Source organism: Rhododendron vialii, chromosome 13a (assembly GCF_030253575.1).
Source record: "Rhododendron vialii isolate Sample 1 chromosome 13a, ASM3025357v1".
NCBI lineage: Eukaryota > Viridiplantae > Streptophyta > Magnoliopsida > Ericales > Ericaceae > Rhododendron > Rhododendron vialii.
This window is the reverse complement of record NC_080569.1, coordinates 6,365,547-6,391,103: the sequence shown is the minus strand read 5'-3', so window position 1 is coordinate 6,391,103 and position 25,557 is coordinate 6,365,547. Positions and strand designations below refer to the sequence as shown.

The 25,557-nt window shown below is 37.5% G+C and overlaps 1 protein-coding gene and 1 non-coding gene across 4 annotated transcripts; one reads left to right on the top strand and one right to left on the bottom strand.

The window, feature by feature from the left end:
* The first annotated feature begins 2,064 nt into the window (after window positions 1–2,064).
* Window positions 2,065–24,049, top strand: LOC131315376 (two-component response regulator ARR17-like). Of its 3 annotated transcripts, none has more exons than XM_058344556.1 (5): window positions 2,065–2,681; window positions 20,085–20,161; window positions 22,947–23,021; window positions 23,232–23,302; window positions 23,407–23,963. In XM_058344556.1, exons 1-5 carry the CDS (start codon window positions 2,543–2,545, stop codon window positions 23,543–23,545), a joined length of 501 nt encoding a protein of 166 aa, XP_058200539.1. In that variant the 5' UTR covers window positions 2,065–2,542; the 3' UTR covers window positions 23,546–23,963. The 3 variants fall into 3 exon arrangements, with proteins under 3 accessions (XP_058200539.1, XP_058200540.1, XP_058200538.1); XM_058344557.1 differs by lacking the exon at window positions 20,085–20,161 and adding an exon at window positions 2,952–3,028 and having other exon boundaries at window positions 23,407–23,960; XM_058344555.1 differs by lacking the exon at window positions 2,065–2,681 and adding an exon at window positions 19,199–19,815 and having other exon boundaries at window positions 23,407–24,049.
* Window positions 4,051–4,136, bottom strand: LOC131315441 (small nucleolar RNA SNORD34). The gene has a single exon (XR_009196767.1). It is a non-coding gene; the product is annotated as a small nucleolar RNA SNORD34 (small nucleolar RNA).
* Window positions 24,050–25,557: the final 1,508 nt, after the last annotated feature.

Here is a 25,557-nt window from a genome sequence, read left to right as displayed (position 1 = left end):
AAGTTGTGCATCGGTTTGGTTAATACTTGAACCAAAATTTCGGCAACAAGTCCGAGCCACCATGCACATTTGACTATTAACTCCTTGCTTATTTTACCTTTCTATACTTCTGTTTTTTTTTTTTTTTAAATAATAGGAATTCCATTGATAGAAAAATAATCTTACAAATAAAGAGAGACTATCATCCTCAACAAAATGAATGAATAGCCACTCAAGTGGGTAGACTTCCAAGTTCCAAAAGGAGAGAAATCCCTCCTCTCTTGCTGCCCAATTAGGTTGTAAAACCCAAGGGGAGGGAGGAGGCCGAGGAGAGAGAAAGTTATTAATCTAGTGCCTTTCTATACTTCATTCGTCCCAAATTTTTCATCTTTTATGGACTACGTGGTATTTAAAAAAATCAACTTTCATAATTTTGAAAATAATCAATGTTAAAACTAATTGACATATATCAAATAAGATTCTTGTTACATACAACTGTATTATAAATTAAAAAAGAATAACTTATTTAAGGTTGTGTTGCAAACTTTACTGCCGACTAATGAGAGCTTGCCACGTCGTCAAACGTGAGCACGCCATATTTTTCCAAGGCATCTGCATGTATCTGATCACTCCCTCAAACACCTCTGTCTCTCGCCCCCTCTCTCTCTCTACCTTACCAGACCAACAACCATCACCAGCCACCACCGTCTGTTCATGTTCCTCCATTTAAGTTCTCCCGTCTCCGTCTGTTCCTGTTCCCGTCGAATCCGGACTCGATTGGGTTAGTAATGCAAATCTCAACGAAATCGGAGGACTGGTTCGTGAACGCGATGAATGGGTCGCCGTCAAATAGGGGGTTTTCCGAATCGGCGTAGGTTAATTTCTTGTTAGGGTTGGACAACGACGCTGCTTTGGGGAACTCGGATCCGGTGACGGCGGCGGGGAAGGACGAGGCGGAGGGGGGGGGGGAAGGAGGAGGTGGGGGTGGTGGAGTGAGAGTTCGTTCGGTGCGAGATTCGGCGATGCGGGTTGTCGATAGCGGCGGCGGAACAGCGGGAAGAGATGGTGGTGGCCGGTGATGGTTGTTGGTCTGGTAAGGGCCAGAGAGAGAGCGAAAGGGGGCGAGAGACAGAGTTGTTTGAGGTAGTGATCAGATACATGCGGGTGCCTTGGAACAGGGACAATACTTTAAGATGTTTAAAAAATGAAAATAATAATAATAATGAAAAGAGACCAGCAAATGTATAACCAGTTGTGTGGGACCAACTTCGAGATTTCATATGATCGAAACTGCTTAATTAGTTTAAAACGTTTTTTATAGAGCCTTATAAAAAATTAGCTCAGATCAGTAAAAGTAAAAGCCTAATCAATTCTTTGTTAAATTTTCTGTTAGAAAACTGAACGAAAAATCAATCAAGTTCTTATCGATATCTTATTTAAGGGAATTGACTTCTACATTCTTTTTTTACCATATACATTACCTTTTCTTTTCCTTATTCATGTGAATTTACCTTTTTACCATTCCATAAGTTTATTTTTTTACACATTAAGGGGCAATAGAGTAAATTCACACCAAATAAAAACAAAAAAGTAGTGTATATAATAAAAAGGAGAGTGTAGAAGTCAATTTCCATATTCAATTGATTTTTTATAAAAATCCTTAAAAAAGAAATTTTAAACAATTTGAGTGACTCCGATCATTTTAATAGGATAAATGAAAAATAATACTGAAACCGAACCAAACCGATTCTAAATTTTAAACAAAGAAATTTTAAACAATTTGAGTGACTCCGATCATTTTAATAGGATAAATGAAAAATAATACTGAAACCGAACCAAACCGATTATAAATTTTAAACAAAGAAATTTTAAACAATTTGAGTGACTCCGGTCATTTTAATAGGATAAATGAAAAATAATACTGAAACCTAACCAAACCGATTCTAAATTTTAAACAATCGGTTCGGCCTGCCACATTCATTAACCGAGACCGAATCGATTCTAAATTTTTTCCAAAATTTGAAGCCGAACCAAACCGACTTAATCATAAAACCGACCGAATTTATAAAAAAATTGTTTAATTCGGTCGGTTGGTTGGTTCGGTTTTGGGGTTATTTTTTTCATCCCTAGTGGGGGATTCAGCAGTGAGCTGTACCTATAGGATCTCTGAAATAGTGATCCGATTCTGCAAATAAACATTGGAAGGGGAAAGGATCAGGAAGACGAATCGATACAGAGCGAGAAAGAAGAGAAAGAAGCCCCCCCCCCAAGTCTGCTGCATCTGCTGCCGTATCCCGGTGACCTATAAAGATCTCGAAATATCTGTGACGCAGATTCTGATAGCGATTACTTCTATCTCTTTCCTCACGCTAACCTCTCTCTGCACACACATAAACGAGACAGAGATAATATATACATTACATAAACATTACACCCACGCGGCCACACACATGCGTTTCCTCTGTTCCTTAAAACTAAAATAAACGTTTCTTTTGCTCTTCGTTTTGCGTCTTGTTTTCTTTCGATCGACAGCTTCTTCTCTTCTGCTTTTGAGAAGGAGAAAATGGCGTGTTCGTCGCCGCCGACGTCGATCAAGGGTGCTGTGGTTGATAATGAGGAGAGGCCACATGTTTTAGCTGTTGATGACAGTTTAGTGGATAGAAAACTCATTGAAAGGCTACTCACGAACTCTGCCTGTAAAGGTAATTTACTAATCTAGTATTCTTTCTACTTGTTCCCATAATTCTTTCCTTCCGTACCTCTTTGTTTTCAAGTATTTGTTCTCCGTGAGTTCACGTATTCAAATGGCTCAAAAAGATAGCAAATTTTGGGACTAATGGAGGGTTCGGGATCCAGAATTAATCAAAGTGCGCACAAGTTAATCCAAACATCCGATTATGACAACAACAAAAAAAAGCAATTCGAAAATATGTTTAATTTGGCGGCTGATGAAAGTTGGTTGGTTAATGCAGTGACCACCGCAGAGAACGGGCAAAGAGCAATGGAATTATTGGGCCTAGGAGACGGACAACATACCATCAATAACAGGGTAAGTCGTCCATCAAACTTGTACTCTAATTGTGTTTGGACCAAGAATTTTTAGGGCGAGTAAGGAAAACCAAAAACCAAAAGGAAAAGTGTTGGGTTTCCATCTTTTTGGTAGGGAGATAGGGAAAACAAGATTAAGCTTTTGGATAGAGATAAGATTCCATAAATTCATTCATTGCGCCAGTGAGTACAAGCTATGGCTTTTAGCACGTTTTGTAGTACCCTTGCCTTCTAGAGAGGTTTGGAGTTCCAATTATATGGGGTGGCCGCGAACTCTCTGGCTGTTAGCCTGCTACCTTGCTGCTACCTAAACTTTGACCCGGGTGCTGTAGTGCACCCCCTGTACTACACATGTAGTGCGGTCAATCCAGTCATTTATTTCAGCTAGAAATCCTATGAGGACCGATCAAAACCCACCGAAATCGTACCGACGGCCACCGCCGGGCCGTCTACGGCCACCGGACGGCCGATCCGAGCCGTCCAAAAATTCTATAAAAAAAAACCGAGGGGGTCGTCGCGGGAATCAACGACATCCGATGTGTGTATGGTGGTTGGATCAAGCACCCATTTTTTCGTGTATATACACGAATACACAAAAAAGTTATTTTTTTAATTTGGGACCTTTCAAAAAATTAGCTGTATTTTTTTTATTTAAACAAAATTTGAAATCGTGGAGAACGTTAGAAATTGTGATATATAGATAACTGTTTGAGTGACACGAATGTTGAAAAAAAACCTAGCGATTTGAGATGGACATACAGAGGTAAGTATTTTTTGTTTTGTTTTGCCAGACGATAGGATGTCATATTATTAGTATTTGTTAGATTACTACAAGGGTTAACCTCATATCTATAAGAATCGAACCCTAGACTTCACGCTCGACTATTGGGACAAGTTTCCCCGAAGTTACATATTGTTTCATCTATTTTCAAAATACGATTCTGTTGATATTCAAGACAAATTCTGAGCAAAACCATGTGGCACACTAGTGCTCAATTTAAACATGAGAGAATGAATTACTCAAGTGGCCTCAGAACGTACAGTTCCAAATTCTCCGTCATGAACAATCAGACGATGTCGGCAAATGTTCAAATTCATCACAGGCCTCAGACGAAGATATATAGCAAGGAAAAACGTCACTACTTTCTCATTTAGAACATGAAAAAAAAAGGGAAGATAACGAACTTTCTACAAAGCAATAATGTGTTCTATTAGCTCGTATCATTTCATGTTAAAGGGTTTTGCACGACTAGAAAAATCATCAGAGCATGTTCAAGAAGATTTATATATATATACATAAAATTAACCACGGCTTTCCTTCCACACATAGAGATATTTAATACCCTTTCACTTCTGAGAAAGAGGACTCTTGCAACCATTGCAGATGACATTTGTTTGCACAAAACATGGAAAATATAACCACCACAGGAATTCAAGGATCCAAAGAACTCAACAAGAATGTGCTTAATTGGAAATAATTAAATTCAAGAGTAACTAAACTTTGTCAAGTAAGCGTGAAGAGAGAGAGAGAGAGAGATCCTAGAAGATGTCAAGTAAGCGTCAAAGCTAAGAGTAACTAAATTTTGGTATGTACTTTTTTTTTTTTTAAATGGCAAAGATAATTTTATCAATCTTTGAATAAGTATTGCAAAGACTAAAGCGAAACAAATATTTAAACGACAGGCTAACGATATCACAATCCACCTCAAATATTTCAATTAGGTTGGCACGTAAGAATTGAGACAATCATATACCAATTCAAGACTCAAAGGCAGACAAGGGAGATGACGAGAAACCCACTCGTAAAAAGGAAAAGAAAAAACAAAAGATTCAACTAAGTGAACAAAAGCAGGGGAACAAGTATCCACTACAACAACCTGAACACCATTGTGTCTCCTGACGTAGTGAACACCATTCCTTGTTATGTACTTATATAGATTTTGGATGTTGTAAACTAAACTTTGTTATGTAGTTATTGTGAGTTTGTACTCTCTCTCTCTTCACGCCACTTTCTTCCTCCCCACACAAACTTGGCCGCCACTCCTCCCACTGGTCTCCCCCATGCAGCCACCTATGTAGACCAAGACCACCTCCTTCTCCCGTCTCTGCCATCTCTCTCTCTCTCTCTCTCTCTCTCTCTCTCTCTCTCTACCCAATTTCTCTCTCTCCTATTTTTGCTTGGCCTCCACTCCTCTTCCCTCATATAAATACCCACCCCCAAGCTCCAAAAACAGACCACAACCACTGCAATCAGTGGAGAAGAGAGGAAGGAGAGAGAAAGCTGTAAGCTCCATCCATCGAGTTCTAGAGAGAGAAACCAAAGTGGGTTTGGGCCTCCGCTCAATCGAACGCCAATTCGAGCCTCCAACCTTCCAAACTGACCTCAAGCATCTCCAAGCGGTCCCCATTTATTCTGAATCTGTTTTCCATACGAAGAAAGAGAGGACATAAATTTGACCTTGCTCGTTTGGGACTCAAAATTACTGCGCATAGTTTTCAATAAATTTTCTCTATCTATCTCTCTATTCATTACTTTTAAAAACCTCCATCAAAACCTCCAAACGAACAAGGCCTAAAAGAGAAAAATGGACAACAAGTGAAAACAACAAGATGGGAGCATGGGACTATGAAGGACATGAGATGAAATTTCATTCTCATCACCTGCTCCCTGTAACTGTGAACAATACATAACGAACTGTGTTAGTATCCTGATGTTCAGGTCAGCTTGCACGCATCTCAACTAATTTTGGAGCCGTGGAGTTAATAACCGGACAAACTCTATAGTAGCTCCAATGTTTGATACGTTTGGCTTCCATGAGATTTGAACATGTAACCTTATGGGGGACAAACACTTCGGGGTACCAAATCTAAGTGGGTAAACAAAGAATATGTTCATTTCGCATTTTAACTTTGTTTTAGTTTTATTTTCTAATTATTAATTATCATATTACTCTCTCCAATCAGTACCTTATTTCTCCAATTATTACTTTCATTTCTCTCTATTCATTACCCCTCTTTTTAATTATTACTTTATTTCTTAATAAGAGAGCCATTGTTGCCAGTGACAAGTATGTCATCAACATAGACTAGAATATAGATCAAATCGTGGTCCTTATGGTATACAAACAAAGAAGAGTCGGCTTGACTATTCTGAAAACCAAAAGACAGTAGACATTTGGAAAGCATATCATACAATGCCCGTGGGGCCTGTTTAAGACCATAAAGGGCCTCATGAAGGTGACGGACATAAGTAGGAAACTCAGAACTAAAATAACCCTGAGGTTGCCTGAAATAGACTTGTTCTTGAATAGTTCCATGAAGGAAAGCATTTGAAACATTTAATTGTCTAATAGACTAGCCAACATAAAAAGCCAAAGTCAGAACCACCCTCACGTTAGGTTGTTTTACAACAGGACTAAATGTTTCTGTGTAATCTATACCTTCTGTTTGCTGAAAACCTTGAGCCACTAACCGTGCTTTGTATCTAGCCACTGAACCATCAGAATTTCTTTTAATTTTAAAAATCCATTTACACCCAATAATTGGAGCATCAGAAGGAGGGGAGACAAGGGACCAAGTGCCCTGTGACATAAAAGCAGTGTATTCTTCAGACACAGCCTGTCTCCACTTAGGAAAGGTAATTGCTTTTTTAAAAGAAAGAGGTTCTGTAACAGGAGGAGTATGAGTCAGAAGAGAGAAAGGGATTTTAGGAACATAAATACCATTTTTGCCTCTTGTAAGCATGAGATGAGTAGGAACCAAGGGAGGAATAGAAGAAGCAGGAGAAGAGGAAACAGGACTGGACAAAGTGGAATAAGAAGGACCAACATGTGGAAGAACAGGTGAAGGAGGAGATGAAGATAAATTGGTGGAAAAGAGGAAGAAGAAGAGAAAGAAAAAAATTGGGAAAAATCTTGCTTGGCTTGGCTTGGAATTGAAGATTTAACTTGGTAATACATGTTTCTTTTACTTGATTGCATGATTTGTATGTTAAATTTCATATCTTAGGGTTTGAATTTATGCTTTAAATGTTTGATTTAAATAGAATTTGAGTTTTAGGGTTGAATTCTTAAGAAACTTAAGAATCTAACTTGAAATCCCTTGGATTGAGTGTTTAAAACTTGTTTTGATGCATGAAATTGATGGTCCTGGAGTAGCTCTTCTATATCTATGAGGTTGAGCATGATTAGTGAGGTTTTGATGTGAGTTAGAAGTAGTTTGGATGGGTTTAAGAGTTGAAAATCGCAGGAAGAACAAGAGGTAATTTTTTGAAAATCTGCAGAGTAGAAATTTCATATCTGCCCTGATTTTGTGGATTTTTTTTGAGGCAGTTCCTAAGCTCAAAAAATTATGATATTTTTACTGAGAGTTCCTCTATGAGTTTTCTATCTATGGTAAAAATTTCGGGATCAGAATCAAAGTATTGAATTCTGTAAAAATTCGTGACCTTGCAGCTTGCAGTTTCGGACTGTGCTGACTGCACAGACGCATGTTAGGAAAACGGTCATATTTTTTAGCTCGAGCGATGAAATTGCGATCTGATTTCTGATTTTGAAACTAGATTCATAAACCTTAAAAAGTATGTGGAGTTTGTACCTTAGTTATTTCTGTGCAAAGTCAGATTTTAAGTTGAAGTTGATAAAATTACAGATTCTGAAATTATTTCTTGAGATTGGTTGTTTAACTTCATATGTCTACCTTAAGACCTTATGTTCATAAAAATAGGCTTGTTTAGCATTTTCTAATCATGTTTTTATTGCCTAATTGTTTTAAGAAGCTCGGGTGGTTTGTAGAGCCGAGGTGAGTGATTTAATACCTAAACACATAGTTTTGAACTTGTTTTCCCTATCAAGCTTAATTGAACATGTTTTATAAATTATGTACTCCATGGATAACAATGAAAGGTGGACCTATTTGTGAAATATTTGCGAATCTATTTAATGGCATTCCCAACGTCCGGTCTTGCTAGGGGACGGCTTAATGGCTAGCAAGGGTGTTTGAGGTTGGTGTGTGTTTTGGGATAATACATAGACGTCTGGCTTATCCACTACTAGGGACGCCCGGTAGCTTTTGAATTTTGAATAGCGGAATATGCATTATATTTGGCTTATGGTTTTGAGTTCTTTATTTTGAAATATTATCAAATTATTTTGCATTATCCATGGAAGGCATGTGAGTTAAGTATTAATCATTCACACGAACTTCGGCTTATGGATTTTCTTTTCCACCTTTCAGGAAGCAAAGCGCAGTGTGGTGGCGTGTTTACTTTTGGGACGTGTTATATTTTTTTTGTTGGAAACTTGTAGAAAGGAAGTTTTGCTTGTAGACACTTAACTTTGTATATGGTTTGCTAGCTTTTGGGTTTGTAAGTAAGCACAACTCTGAGAGGTTTACCTTTGGGTTTGTAAAACCTAAGTAGGACTTTGGTTCGTTATCAATAAAAGTCGTTTTTTGCTTCCGCTGTTATGTTTAGTCCCTTTTGATTATCGCTTGCATAGATGATATTTGATTTGTGATTTGGCCTTAGTGAGAAATCACTGGCATTTGTCATGATTAAGACCTCAAGGGGCGGGTCAGGGTCGTGACATGCACAATAGCCTAAGAAAATACAGGGTGTTGACCTAGATTCAAGCTTATTAGAAGAATAAGGCCTGAGCCAAGGAAAGCAACAACATCCAAATGGTTTAAGTGCTACATAATCTGGAGCAACATGATAGAGTCTATGAAAAGGAACATCAAATTTGAGGGAAGAATGAGGTAAGCGATTGATTAGGAACACAGTTGTGGTAATGGCTTCAAGCCAAAAACCAATAGGAAGATTGGCCTGTTGAAGAAGAGCAATGGTCGTTTCCACAATGTGACCATGATATTGGTTCCCTCCAATATCTCACCCTCACACGTCCAGAGATTGCTTTTGCTGTAAATTCTGTTTGCCAACACATGCATTACCCTCTGGAAAAGCATCTTACTGCTGTCAAACGGATTCTCAGCTATATCAAAGGTACCTTAGACTTGGTTTATGTTTCACCAAGAGTTCTTGTACTCTTACTGCTTTCACTGATGCTGATTGGGCTGGGGACGCCCTGGATTGCCGATCTACTGGTGGTTACAGTGTTTATCTTGGGGCTAACCTCATCTCGTGGTCTACAAAAAAACAGGCCACAGTTGCTCGTTCTTCTACCGAAGCAGAGTATAAGGCTTTAGCCAATGTGGCTACAGAGGTTATGTGGCTTTTACAGCTGTTCAAAGACTTATATGTTCCTTGTTTTGCTTCAGCTCCTATTATTTGGTGTGACAATGTCTCTGCTATATCCTTGGCTACCAATCCAGTGTTACACACATGTACCAAACATGTTGAAGTGGACTTCCATTTTGTCAGAGAAAAGATCAGTCACAAACAGTTGCAAGTTAGGCATGTGCCCTCTGGTTTTCAAGTTGCTGACATTTTTACTAAACCTATGACTAGTGATCGTTTTTTTCTGCTTCGCGGCAAGCTGTTGGTTGCACAAGTGCCCCCATCAACTTGCGGGAGGCTGATAACCAACTCAGTTCAACACAGCTCAAGCTGAGGTCCAAGCTGAGTCAATAGATGAGCCATCTGTTACAGCTCATTCCCCTGCTCCACTAATGCTCCACTAATTCTGTTAGGAAAGTAGTTAGAAAGTTTGTTACGCTAAGTAAGTTTCTGTTGAGATTGATTAAGTCAATTGTGGTAGCCTTGGTTGTATAAGTTGTATAAATAGCTGGGACCCTTTTCATTGTACTGTAATGATGGTTCCAATTGAGAAAAGCTTTTTATTTCTGTCTTCATCTTCAAAAGTTGTTATTTCTCTCTCCACTCACTACTAAAATTAAAATAACCCGAAACTAGCAAACAAACAAAGCCGTAAGTTGTTTTTACAACGTACGTACTATAATCAACTTGAATGTCCTGATGAAAAAAATGGGCTGGTGCGTGATTTCTGGGTTTTCGCGATTTTTGAGTTTACTCCTTGTTATTAGTCGCCTTTCCAGCTACATATGTTCTCCACCATTCTAGGCTTTGAATCTTCGATTGATCTTCTTCTCTGTCTAGCAATTTTAGGGTCAAAGTGTGTCCACTCAAACGGTACCTTTGTCCAGTCAAACTTGATGGGCTGATCATGACTTTGGTTTTGTTAATTCAAAGCTATTAGGCTGGTTCCAATACACTCGATCTCACTATCGTGCACGCCGTGTCGGACATGCCGGGGCAGAAACACGCTGAAGACCCACCCACGGAGATACATATGAAACAGCCCAAGTGGTATACATAATCCTTTGTAGTAAAAATTTAAGCGTTTTTAATTCTAAGCATTGTCATATCTCTCTTCAATTATTATTTTCATTTTCAAAATCTCAAAACGAACGGAGCCTTAACGTGTGGCACGTCGGCATGGTGTCATGCCTGCTACTTATGCCTTGTGCTTTGTATTTTTGATGGACAATCTCTTAATCATGTATAAATAGTGTTCCTTGCGTGTGGTGGTTGTGCTAAGTTAGTGTTTGATTTCGTTAGTTTGGGTGTTTGCAGAGTTAATTTTCCTATTAAACAAGAGTAGAAATCCTACTATGTATGTAAGAATATATCTAATTTTTTTCGTGTATCATGTCACATGTTCATATCCATATCTGTTACTTCTTAGAGCATCTTCAATGGGAGATGTCAATTCCTACGTGAACATTCTAACGGTAAAAATTGACACCAAAATTCAATCCAACCTAACAGTCTTCTTTGATGCCAATTCCTACGTGGATTTGAAAGCAAGCCTTCTCATACCAACTTTGACAACCATTTATAACCATTTATATTTTGGCATAAAGGTTGGAGAGAGATAATTTGATGTCAAATAAATAGAATTTGACATAAGAGTTGGAGAGGAGATTTTGATATCAAATTGGAAATGCCAAAATGACACATCAGCCTTCAAAAAAAATTGGCAGCCCCAATTTAAAGTTGAGGGTTGGAGATGCTCTTAGGTAGTCATCTTTCATCTTCTACCCGTAGTAGTAAATTAAATTATCGCTACATGCCTACTCGTACAATAAAGAGAGAAACTTCTCCACATGGAAGAGGTTTTTTTTTTGGTCATCATTCATCTTCCAATGCCGCTAAACGCTCCGAAGTTGTCAATTTTTCATGATTCACAAATAAATGCAGTCAAGAAGTTTGAGTCTATTTATTACTCCTTCCGTCCCAAATTAAAAGTTAATTTTTGATATCCGTATCAATTTCAATTCCTTATATCTTTCAATATGAATTTCAAAAAATATGCAATATGGATCTTGTTTAATAGTTTTCGATTAGTTCTATTATACAAAATTTTCAAACTCATAAAAAATATTACAGATTGAAAGATATAAGCGATAAAAAATAACACGAATTTCAAAAATTATCATCCTTTTGGAACAGAGGAAGCAGTGATTCCCCAATGGAGGCAGTTTTCCTTATCGGACACGGCTCTTTGACTGCATGTGTGTGTCTTGTTTTTTATGCGGCTGTGTTCTTATGAACTCTTAAACTTAATTTAAATCTAGAAATTGTCCTTATTTAAATTTTTTCTATATTTGTTAGTTTTACACCAAGCTTTTGTGGGCTAATGATTCGTCTCAACGGAAGAGAAATCAGAAAAGTAACTTCTTCTTTTTTACTTTTAGCCAAATATTTTAAAAAATAACCACTTTTTAGGTCAAAAGGTGTTTTTTAACAAGTGGGAGGGGACAATCAGACAATTTAGTTTACTTTTTTTTTTTTACTAAGTAAGTTTACTTGTATATTTATAAAATAGATGAAAAAAAATCACTATAAAGACTAATGTTCTGTTCCATTTCTATTTTTTTAAGTATTTATTTCTCGTTTTATGAGACAAGTCATTCTCTCACAATATATCGTCTTTATTTCAAAAATATATTTTTATTTTTAAAAATTTATTTAAAAAATGAGTACATATTTTAATGAGTGGAACGGGGCCTAAATTTATATAAGTAAACTACTCCATCAAACTTGAATGCAACATCATAATATAATGTCAAACCTCGTTATATTTTATAATTACTCAAAACTTTTTATTAAAAATCCACGGCCTGCAGCCAGCACACCATACATTTTTTTTTTTTTTTTGCCACGGCGATATACATCAGCACACCATACATTGACTTTTCAATTTCTTTTATTCTCTCTTCTGTTTTTTCTTTTTTCTGGGTGCTTCTAAAAAGGATATTGCTAGCTTTTTTAAAAAAATGCTTCCAACAAGCGTATCCGGCCACAGATTCAAATAAAAATGTATCGTACGCCATTTAATGCGTTTGAGTTTCACATGCATGGTGTAGCGTTTACCTACATCGAACGCTTCCAAGAACATTTGAGTTTTAGTGTATATTTGTGTATATTTCAACAAATCCAGATTGAGCTCAAGCTGTCCGTGGTTATAAGCTATAGCATAATAACCAGCATCTGCATAGATACATCCCTTTGGATACCGATAATGCTGCTACAAGACTTGATTGGTTAACCTTTTCGTTTAAATTTTTTGATTCGACAGTCAGAAGTGTTTGGACCAATTTATGCGTACCTCGACTATTACCTTTCTTGGTCCGGTCAAAAACAGGCCTTATATATCGTCTTTATTTCAAATATATTTTTTTATTTTTAAAAATTTATTTAAAAAATGAGTACATATTTTAATGAGTGGAACGGGGCCTAAATTTATATAAGTAAACTACTCCATCAAACTTGAATGCAACATCATAATATAATGTCAAACCTCGTTATATTTTATAATTACTCAAAACTTTTTATTAAAAATCCACGGCCTGCAGCCAGCACACCATACATTTTTTTTTTTTTGCCACGGCGATATACATCAGCACACCATACATTGACTTTTCAATTTCTTTTTTTTTTGCCACGGCGATATACATCAGCACACCATACATTGACTTTTCAATTTCTTTTATTCTCTCTTCTGTTTTTTCTTTTTTCTGGGTGCTTCTAAAAAGGATATTGCTAGCTTTTTTTAAAAAATGCTTCCAACAAGCGTATCCGGCCACAGATTCAGATAAAAATGTGTCGTACGCCATTTAATGCGTTTGAGTTTCACATGCATGGTGTAGCGTTTACCTACATCGAACGCTTCCAAGAACATTTGAGTTTTAGTATATATTTGTGTATATTTCAACAAATCCAGATTGAGCTCGAGCTGTCCGTGGTTATAAGCTATAGCATAATAACCAGCATCTGCATAGATACATCCCTTTGGATACCGATAATGCTGATACAAGACTTGATTGGTTAACCTTTTCGTTTAAATTTTTTGATTCGACAGTCAGAAGTGTTTGGACCAATTTATGCGCACCTCGACTATTACCCTTCTTGGTCCGGTCAAAAACAAGCCTTTTACGTCGGAATTAAAGAATTCGCCAGAGATTTATCTCTTACAATCTCACGCAACCGAGGATGTAAGTTCATCCCCTCTTGGACATCACCGGACTGAATTATTGTGCTTGCATTGACATCACCATTTGCAATTTGCAAATTACTTTATGCAGGTGCATGTTTTATTAATGACACATTTGGTAAGTGGGTGTACAGTGGAAGGCGGCTGTTGCCTGTCGTGGCTCTTGATCGATCGCCATTGTTGTGGCATTTTGTTACTTAAATTGTTGCTTTCGAATCTGTTTGGTCACCAACCGTTGGACCCACCAAATCCAATTTCTTTTTTTAGGCCGTGTTCTGCTAAAAAAAAAGGTACTTATCTGTACTTATTTTTTAAATTAAATATAATATATTATGAGAGAATAACTTATTCTTATAAAATAGAAAATAAATATTTAAAAAATAAAAATTTAGCAGAACGGAGACTTAAAATCATTTCGATTTTCTTTTGAGGAAGCCCCCTCCCCCACAAAATATAATACGCCTATCTAATTGCATCCTTTCAGAGTGGTAAATGTCCTGGATATATTCTATGATCATCCGACTTAACTTTGAGAGCTCCACCACAAAAAGAGATGAATGAAATAAAAATCATCGGTCTATCGATTGATATTCGAATTAATGACTTCTCATGAAATGACGATAATAGAACATGTTTGATGTGTGTGTGTTTTTTTATTATTTATTATTTTGTTACATAGTGCTCTCTCTCGACTTACTTATTATTAGTACTTAGAGCCCATTTCGCATTGTTTTTTAAAAAAATGAGTATTTATTTCATATTTTTAAACTAAAAAAGAATTTATTTACGCAAATAAATTTTTTTTCACCTTTCAAAAGATCTTAATAAAATTTATCAAACAAAATTCATATTGCTAGAAAAATTATTTGTATAAATACATTACTTTTAAGTTTAAAATTACATTCTTAAAAAAATAGTAACTACTTACTTTGTTTGGGTAAAATAGGTGTCTGTGGACTACTGGATATGCGTAAGCGTGACCAAAGAAGGTGGGGGCTCCCCCACTGGCTATCATTTTGTTGTTGCCCCTCCAGCCCATCCACTATGTCAGAATTTTGCCTGTTGATGTCGGGAAAGAACTTCATTTACCTCTCTTTTTTTCCTCTTTTAGTTTTGATTACCTCGATGATTTTTTTCAAAGGCAAAAGAAATTTCATTTATCTCTGAAATTATAAGTACAAAAATTAATAGGAGTAAGGAATGATAGCATCAAATTCGTAACCCGAAATCCAAACGATCCACAACGCAAAGAATAATTTTATATCCATCCGAGACTCAATCCCCGAGTTTGATTACCTCAATGTTTGAAAGCTATGTATTTTGTTGCGTTTATATTACATACTTTTATTAGGACCCTGTCAAAGAAAATGGAAGATTTTTTTCCTATATACTTAAAATAAAAAATACTAGTAAGAAAGTTGAAGATTCTGAGAAGGGGCAAGAACATTCTCGGAAGACCCTTCCTTATAGGGGTGTGCAAAAAACCCTTGGCCCGACGGACACGATCTGACCCGAAAGGTTTCGGGCGGGGCCGAACATGTGGTTCGGTCGGGGTACGGATTTATTTTTTGAAAAAAAAATCAATTTTCGGTTCGGAGTTCAGGGTGTTGTTTTCTTACCCGACCCAACCAAAAGACGTCCAATTCATATAGATTACTTCGGTTTTGGTCGGACCCGACCCGATCAAAAAAAATCGGGCACGCGGATGGTTATTCCCACTCGTTCGATTCTGGTTCGGGGCCAAAATAATCAATACCCGACCAGTCGGATCGGGTTTGGGTTCAGGACCGAACCCGTCCCGTTCAACCCGTGCACACCCCTACTTATGTTGAAATACACAAGAAATGTTTTACTTTTAGATATTAATGCCCACGGGGAAATTGTAGGGTCGTGAAAAGTCTCCGTTAAAATCTCAAATTTAGAGACTTGCTCTGTCAGAGGTTTACCTGTCAATTCTTTTCCAGATAGTGATCCCCACAAGATATGAAATTTTCTTGCATTAGGTTGGTCAACCCCCTCTAACTAACTGAAATTCAAACGGTCATAATTTCAAACGGTCATAATTTCTTCGTCTGAAATCAAAAACATGCAAATTATATATCGATTTCAAGGTCTTGAAGTCAGCTTTCTAATGACACCAAAATCATATTACGATTCAAAGCACACAGAAAGTTATGATCAAAACGGTCTTTCTGTCTACCAGCCCTTACTCTTTTGATCATAACTTTCTGTGTGCTTTGAATCGTGATGTGATTTTGGTGTCATTAGAAAGCTGACTTCAAGACCTCGAAATCGATATATAATTTGCATGTATTCGATTTCGGACGAAAAAGTTATGACCGTTTGAAGTTATGACCGTTTGATTTTCAGTTAGTTAGAGGGGGTTGGTGCCAAAAAAAAAAGTTAAAAGGGGCAAAGTGCACGCGAGGCTTAGTTAGAGGGGGTTAACCATAGTTTACCCTTATTTTTATCTTATTTATTGTGCACGTGCCTTGGACTGAAAAGGAAGAAGTGAAGAAATAAATCAGAAGAACATGTTTTAGATATTATAAAATAAAAGATCTCACGATATTCTGCGATACTGACAATCAAACAAGAATATGCATTTGACTTTATATATGCTAAGGATATGTTTGGATATTTATCCCAAAAAAAAAAAAAAAAGGATTCTGCTCAGAAAATATTGACAAAGTCATTTGTCTGAGGACGAATCTTCCGGCAGCAAGATTTCGATCCTTCCTAGCAGTGGTGGAGGTAAATGGGAACCAGTGGGGGCCCCACTGATTTTTTTTTTGTTTTTATTTTCTAGTTTTAGGGAGTATTTGTTGGAAATAAATACAGTAATTATCATTATTTAGATAATTCGTTTCCCGCCCACAAATACGCACATATCTAGGGATATTTTGTTCACTCACTAAAAAATATGTATATAAGATGAACATTACCTCTACTTTATTTGAAATTCATACCGTGTCTCACCCTAATGAGTAATGATCTAAACCTTTTGTTTTTTAAGTCTTAATCTTTTAATCATTCATAAAAAAGAAATATCCATTGCAAATCCATAAATGCTTTGTCAAATCATTCAATTTTTTTTTTATAGATTCTAAACTCAAAATTCCAAAGTAAGACCCATGTTGTTTGATCAAATACTAATAGATATTTGGATCAACTATTTTTTTTGCTTGAATTGTTTAAAAATCAAGCCCTAAAATGAATGTTTATTATTTATCAAAGTAAAATTCCAAGGTGGACTACACAAATTAATTTGAGTAATTTTCACATACTTTATTATAGGTGGGTGAACAAAACAACACTCTAAACAAGCTCAAAACTCTCATTCGTTTCTTTCGCAACAAAACGCAAGGCACCATCACATCACCAACGACCATCACCTCATGGATGTGTGAGTTGTCATTTGGAGCTTAGCTATCGTCAAAGTTTTCTATTTTATAATATCCCAATAATACATATTCCTGACTATGCCACGCTTCTTAGTATTCAATATTCATATACAACTAGAGGAGTATTGAACTCCACTGGTTTTAATCTCAAAAAAAAAACTCACAACATTAGATTCGAAGCATTAATGTGCAACAAAAATACGACCCACAAAAGTTGTGCATCGGTTTGGTTAATACTTGAACCAAAATTTCGGCCACAAGTCCGAGCCGCCATGCACATTTGACTATTAACTCCTTGCTTATTTTACCTTTCTATACTTCTGTTTTTTTTTTTTATATCAACCAAAAAATAATAGAAATTCCATTGATAGAAAAATAACCTTACAATAAAGAGAGACTATCATCCTCAACAGAATGAATGAATAGCCGCTCAAGTGGGTAGACTTCCAAGTTCCAAAAGGAGAGAAATCCCTCCCCAGTCTTGCTGCCCAATTAGGTTGTAAAACCCAAGGGGAGGGAGGAGGCCGAGGTGAGAGAGAAAGTTATTAATCTAGTGCCTTTCTATACTTCATTCGTCCCAAATTTTTCATCTCTTTATGGACTATGTGGTATTTAAAAAATCAACTTTCGTAATTTTGAAAAAAATCAATATTAAAACTAATTGACATATATCAAATAAGATTTTTATTACATATAACTGTATTATAAATTAAAAAAGAATAACTTATTTAAGGTTGTGTTGCAAACTTTACCGCCGACTAATGAGAGCTTGCCACGTCGTCAAACGTGAGCACGCCATATTTTTCCAAGGCATCTGCATGTATCTGATCACTCCCTCAAACACCTCTGTCTCTCGCCCCCTGTCTCTCTCTACCTTACCAGACCAACAACCATCACCAGACACCAGCCACCACCGTCTGTTCATGTTCCTCCATTTAAGTTCTCCCGTCTCCGTCTGTTCCTGTTCCCGTCGAATCCGGACTCGATTGGGTTAGTAATGCAAATCTCAACGAAATCGGAGGACTGGTTCGTGAACGCGATGAATGGGTCGCCGTCAAATAGGGGGTTTTCCGAATCGGCGTAGGTTAATTTCTTGTTAGGGTTGGACAACGACGCTGCTTTGGGGAACTCGGATCCGGTGACGGCGGCGGGGAAGGACGAGGCGGAGGGGGGGGGGGAAGGAGAAGGTGGGGGTGGTGGAGTGAGAGTTCGTTCGGTGCGAGATTCGGCGATGCGGGTTGTCGATAGCGGCGGCGGAACAGCGGGAAGAGATGGTGGTGGCCGGTGATGGTTGTTGGTCTGGTAAGGGCCAGAGAGAGAGCGAAAGGGGGCGAGAGATAGAGTTGTTTGAGGTAGTGATCAGATACATGCGGGTGCCTTGGAACAGGGACAATAGTTTAAGATGTTTAAAAAATGAAAATAATAATAATAATGAAAAGAGAAGCAAATGTATAACCAGTTGTGTGGGACCAACTTCGAGATTTCACATGATCGAAACTGCTTAATTAGTTTAAAACGTTTTTTATAGAGCCTTATAAAAAATTAGCTCAAATCAGTAAAAGTAAAAGCCTAATCAATTCTTTGTTAAATTTTCTGTTAGAAAACTGAACGAAAAATCAATCAAGTTCTTATCGATATCTTATTTAAGGGAATTGACTTCTACATTCTTTTTTTACCATATACATTACCTTTTCTTTTCCTTATTCATGTGAATTTACCTTTTTACCATTTCATAAGTTTATTTTTTTACACATTAAGGGGCAATAGAGTAAATTCACACCAAATAAAAACAAAAAAGTAGTGTATATGATAAAAAGTAGAGTGTAGAAGTCAATTTCCATATTCAATTGATTTTTTATAAAAATCCTTAAAAAAGAAATTTTAAACAATTTAAGTGACTCCGATCATTTTAATAGGATAAATGAAAAATAATACTGAAACCGAACCAAACCGATTCTAAATTTTAAACAAAGAAATTTTAAACAATTTGAGTGACTCCGATCATTTTAATAGGATAAATGAAAAATAATACTGAAACCGAACCAAACCGATTATAAATTTTAAACAAAGAAATTTTAAACAATTTGAGTGACTCCGGTCATTTTAATAAGATAAATGAAAAATAATACTGAAACCTAACCAAACCGATTCTAAATTTTAAACAATCGGTTCGGCCTGCCACATTCATTAACCGAAACCGAACCGATTCTAAATTTTTTCCAAAATTTGAAGCCGAACCAGACCGACTTAATCATAAAACCGACCGAATTTATAAAAAAATTGTTCAATTCGGTCGGTTGGTTGGTTCGGTTTTGGGGTTATTTTTTTCATCCCTAGTGGGGGATTCAGCAGTGAGCTGTACCTATAGGATCTCTGAAATAGTGATCCGATTCTGCAAATAAACATTGGAAGGGGAAAGGATCAGGAAGACGAATCGATACAGAGCGAGAAAGAAGAGAAAGAAGCCCCCCCCCCAAGTCTGCTGCATCTGCTGCCGTATCCCGGTGACCTATAAAGATCTCGAAATATCTGTGACGCAGATTCTGATAGCGATTACTTCTATCTCTTTCCTCACGCTAACCTCTCTCTGCACACACATAAACGAGACAGAGATAATATATACATTACATAAACATTACACCCACGCGGCCACACACATGCGTTTCCTCTGTTCCTTAAAACTAAAATAAACGTTTCTTTTGCTCTTCGTTTTGCGTCTTGTTTTCTTTCGATCGACAGCTTCTTCTCTTCTGCTTTTGAGAAGGAGAAAATGGCGTGTTCGTCGCCGCCGACGTCGATCAAGGGTGCTGTGGTTGATAATGAGGAGAGGCCACATGTTTTAGCTGTTGATGACAGTTTAGTGGATAGAAAACTCATTGAAAGGCTACTCACAAACTCTGCCTGTAAAGGTAATTTATTAATCTAGTATTCTTTCTACTTGTTCCCATAATTCTTTCCTTCCGTACCTCTTTGTTTTCAAGTATTTGTTCTCCGTGAGTTCACGTATTCAAATTGCTCAAAAAGATAGCAAATTTTGGGACTAATGGAGGGTTCGGGATCCAAAATTAATCAAAGTGCGCACAAGTTAATCCGAACATCCGATTATGACAACAACAAAAAAAACAATTCGAAAATATATTTAATTTGGCGGCTGATGAAAGTTGGTTGGTTAATGCAGTGACCACCGCAGAGAACGGGCAAAGAGCAATGGAATTATTGGGCCTAGGAGACGGACAACATACCATCAATAACAGGGTAAGTCGTCCATCAAACTTCTCTAATTGTGTTTGGACCAAGATTTTTTCAGAAATGCTAGGGACAAAAAAAATTTATTTCGAAAGTATTCCGAAAAGATCAACTAGTGGTTGAGATTCACTTTGATATGTGTGACATAATCATCAAAGTGATTCTCAACCATTGATTGCTATTATCGGGGTACTTTCGGGATAAATTTTCTTTGTACCTAGCATTCTCCAGATTTTTTAGGGCGAGTAAGGAAAACCAAAAGGAATGGTGTTGGGTTTCCATCTTTTTGGTAGGGAGATAGGGAAAACAAGATTAAGCTTTTGGATAGAGATAAGATTCCATAAATTCATTCATTGCGCCAGTGAGTACAAGCTATGGCTTTTAGCACGTTTTGTAGTACCCTTGCCTTCTAGAGAGGTTTGGAGTTCCAATTATATGGGGTGGCCGCGAACTCTCTGGCTGTTAGCCTGCTACCTTGCTGCTACCTAAACTGTGACCCGGGGTGCTGTAGTGCACCCCCTGTACTACACATGTAGTGCGGTCAATCCGGTCATTTATTTCAGCTAGAAATCCTATGAGGACCGACCAAAACCCACCGAAATCGTACCAACGGCCACCGCCAAGCCGTCTCCGGCCACCGGACGGCCGATCCGAGCCGTCCAAAAATTCTATAAAAAAAAACCGAGGGGGTTAATGCGAGAATCAACGGCATCCGATGTGTGTATGGTGATTGGATCAAGCACCCATTTTTTCGTGTATATACATATATACACGAAAAAATGGGTGCTTGATCCAACCACCATACACACATCAGATGCCGTTGATTCACGTGTGGACCCCCTCGGTTTTTTTTTTAGAATTTTTGGACGGCTCGGATTGGCCGTCCGGTGGCCGGAGACGGCCCGGCGGTAGCCGTCGGTATGATTTCGGTGGGTTTTGGTCGGTACGGTTACCAACACTCTATTTCGGCAATGAACGGCTCGGATTTTTATCTAAATAATGGACAGCTAGGATTTGTTGGATTTCGAATTAAATCCAAGCCGTCCGTACCGAGATAGACGGTCGGATTGGCCACACTACACGGGTGCACTAAAGCCCCTCCTATTCCCTAAACTGTAATTGATGTGGTTTATATTTTTTATTTGTCCGATTCTTCTAGTTGAGATGAACCAATGATCCTAAAAAAACAAAATTTGATGCAAAACTAATACAGGCAAAAAAAGTTAAACGAAGACCAAAAAAGAAATTAATCTATAAGATTATTAGTCCAAAACTTTTTGTTTTTTGAAAAATTGTCAATTTCATATCAGAGCCCGAATGCAATATAGATTTCATCAAATGAACCAAAACTACCAAGACTTTGACATAGGCACCCCCTGCAAAAGCAACACCGACGAAACGCCTAGATTATTAGGAACCAATCTAGGTCCAGGTAGTAGAGAAACCCAAATGGTTTCCCAGCTCAAACACGTGAAAGCTCACATGAAATTTGGACGGCTTCACGGTCGAGATACCAGCACCTACGGGAGAATCGATAGACGATTCAACCACAGATACTGAGAACCACCACAGCGAAACCCAACAAACAGCAACGAACCAAACTCCAAAACATAGAGACTTATTCTCCACCACCAACACCCATCGGATCTGGGGAAACCAGACCGATACAGACCCGGACTGGAAGATCCAACCGGAAAAGCCAGACAAACCAGCAGAAGAAAAAATACAAGAAAAAAAAAAAAAAAAACCTAACTCATCAAACCCTAACCCCAACACACCATTATTACCTCGCCAACAGCCACTTGTTGCCGGATTTGGGAAGACAAGGAGGAGACATGACAATTCTAGCCCACAGGTCGCCGGCCGGAAGTCGGAGAACCCAAAGCTTGGTCACCACGAACTCAGCATCTCTTGCTCTCAAACCGTGAAAAGATACACCGGCGGGGAGGAGAAAAAGAGGAGAAGGGGGAAGGGAGAAGAGGGGAGAGGGAGGGGGGGAAGAGGAGGCGGCGCCCCCCTCCCCCAGATCTGGAAACGAAATGGGTTTTTTTTTTTAGGAGAGAAAGTAGAGAGAAGGAGGAGAGTCTGGAATTATTAGTCCAAAACTAAGCACTAAAAAAGTTTCACACTTGGGCAAAATTTTCTCCCTAGAAATCATAGCCTCCCGCTGGAAATCTTGCTTCTCTATCATATACAATGGACTTGAAACTTAAATGTTGCTTGAAATTATGTTATGTAAGAGCAAACACCAAAGTTATCTATAACAGTTTTTAGGTGCTCCAGCAGAGATAGCAAATGAACACCAAACTAATTTAACTCAACCTTCAAATCTACCTTCTCTATCTCTACACATTTGTTACCTCCCATCAACCTTCAAACCCCAAATTTGAAGGTTGCGGGTATGATGGTAGATGCCCGGGACCAAGTTTTTATTATTTATTTTTCTTCTTTTGTTTTAAGCATATTCTATTCTTTTTATATGTACCTTTTTCTTTTTAATATTGGGTTTGCATTTACTTTTTTGTGAAAGCAAAATGTTGCTGCCGATTTTGAAACTGGAAGTGAGCAGTACAATTTTTTTTTTCCAAACAGCATGAATAGTAAAAAAAATGTTAGTTGTTTTTTTAAAGTGAAAGTGAAACAATAGACGTTACCGTTTGAAATTAAAAAAATGAAATTATTATTTATTTTAATCCTTTTACACTTTTGCCTAAAAATACTAACCTACTTGTCCTTGAGTTTTTTAACTACCAAATTTTTGCTCTAACATCTATAAAATTAATTACTTTTGCAGGAGTCTATAAATCTGATCATTACTGATTACTGGATGCCAGACATGACCGGGTATGAATTGCTTAAAAAAATCAAGGTGAGACAGCCATTTTTGAACATCAACAAATAAATGAAATGTCAGATTGATTAGCCTTTGTGGTACATATTTTCATACTTCATTCCTGAATTGGTCGTTCATTTCGGTACATACACCCCTCACAATTGAAAGCATCCTACAATATTACAAAATTCGTTAAGTTGATGAAATTTTTTGTATACTTGCCCTTTTTATTATCCCTCGTGACAGGAGTCGTCGGACTTGAAAGAGATACCGGTAGTGATAGTGTCGTCTGAGAATGTTCCAACTCGAATCAAGAAGTTAGTGCTAGCTCCTACTTAAATCTCGTTCATATTATCATTGTAACTATTCTGTTCGATCACATAATTAGTCGTTCCAATTTTTTCGCTTTTGAACGATGCAGATGCTTAGAGGAAGGAGCTCAAGAGTTCATGTTGAAGCCTCTCCAACAATCAGACGTGAAGAAGTTGAGATTTCACATGATGAAACTAAGCAAACCAACAAAGAGCATGCCCTTACCCAAATCTGCACACAAATTCTAGAAGTCGTTGACTCAAAACCCCTAAAAAGATGGTGTTGGTTGGCGATGGTTTTGAGTGGGAGGAAAATTTTGGTGACTGAGATTGGGAGAATCAAAAGCCTTGAACTTCACGAAGTTTTCTTCATGTTTGAAGCTCGCGATGGTTGTGGTGGTACGTACCTGGTGTTGTTGGATGGGGTTGGAGAAGATTTTTTTCTCTCGGTGGCCAGGGGAGGAGGAACGAAGGGAGATGGAGAGTGTGGCAAAATTGTGTTTAATAAGTAAAACTCAAACTTCTATTCAAATTGTGCGTAAAAGTTTGAGTAAAGGCTGGAGATTATGGGAGGCTATGGATGGAAAGGTAATGGATTGGGCTCGAACATGAATATTTGAGATTTTTGTTTTATGAATTACGGGCAAAACAAAATGCATGCAAATGTACAGCACGCAATTCGAGTTGTACGTATGGATTCTTGAGAAAATATTTTCACTTGAGCAGATGTTATGAAGTCATGAGCAAAGTTATATAATTTGTTCCTTAATAACACATCCTAAACATTTGAGAAAACGTTGAAGATTCGATGATTTTATTAGATTTTGGCAAAGCTCTAATTATGTGATTAGGCCTTAGGGTGAGATACTTAGTTTGAGAAAAGGGTAATCACATATGAGCCCGTTCAAAAAAACTTCCTTTGCAAACCCCCCATTGCTCTACGACCAATCAAACCGAGCATTGCCTTGTGAAGCAACTCCAACCAATATGTCACATATATTAAGTGAAAGTGAAGCAATTCCAACCAATATGTCAAATGCCTAATTATCATTTGACATCTCCTCTCTAATGTCAAATTTGGCATACGATGTCAGATATTTTCTTTGGTTATTTAACTCCCCAAAACTTGATAAATTTTGGCTAGTTCAATCGTCTTTTTCCTTGGGTTTAAGTTCAAAGGGTGAGGTCATGGATCAAGCTGATAGAGCAGTGGTCAGCCTCTTGTAGTTATCCGACTAACATACTAAAGTCCTACTGCGTGGCAAAAAAAATTCTTAATTAAGAAATTATGCTTATTAGTTAGAGTGGAAAATATAGAGATGTCAAATTCTAAGAGCATCTCCAATCAAGAATGTCAAATTTGACATGACTTGCTAAATTGAAGAATTGACATGTAAAGTAACTCCAACCACAATATCAAATACTTATGTGTCATTTGAAAATTTATTTAATTACTTTACTCCAAAACTTCCTAATGATAAATTTGACATGTTGATTGGAGTGAGCATCTTGAAGATATCAAATTATAACATGTCAAATTGCCACGTAAGCCTTAAAAAAAATTTGACAATGCTATTATTAATTCACAAATTATGCAATTTCGCACAAATAAGACCGTTGTATTTGCAACAATGTCGATAATAATTAAAGGTGATAATTGAAAAGAAAGTCTATTTTTACCTTTACTTTATTCAAATCATTTTCAATCATCCAAGGCAATCGATTGATAAGGGATATTGATGACGACGATTAAATATTCCTTATAGTAAACACAATCATGTGAACGGTATTTACTTTTAAATATGACTATGCCTATACTCAATAGCATAGGGAGGTCAATGTCTCGGACTTCAAACTCTGCCCCCATTCTAATAGGGTCTTTAAATAATAAACGATAGAATGACTCTCCAAAAATTAGCCGAGGTTCACGTAAACCGACACGTGGACGGATTGAATATTTTTGTGATTTCTTTTTCCCAAAAACGTGTCAACGAAAGTAGTTAATTTGGGCCCAAATTGTCTAAACCCATCAGACATTTCGTAGTCGACAAAGTTTGGGCCCTTGAACGAACTGGGATCCAAAAATGTTTCACCAGAATGCAAACCCTGTGTTTGTTCGGGGGTAATTTCGTTATTTCATCGCGTACGAAACCCTAGCAGGACTCTCGGCCCGCCTATAAATGTCAACCGAAGCAACAGAAGGTTAGAACTTGGTGCATTTAGATCCATTCCTCCCTCCCCCAGGGTTCCGTTGATTCTCT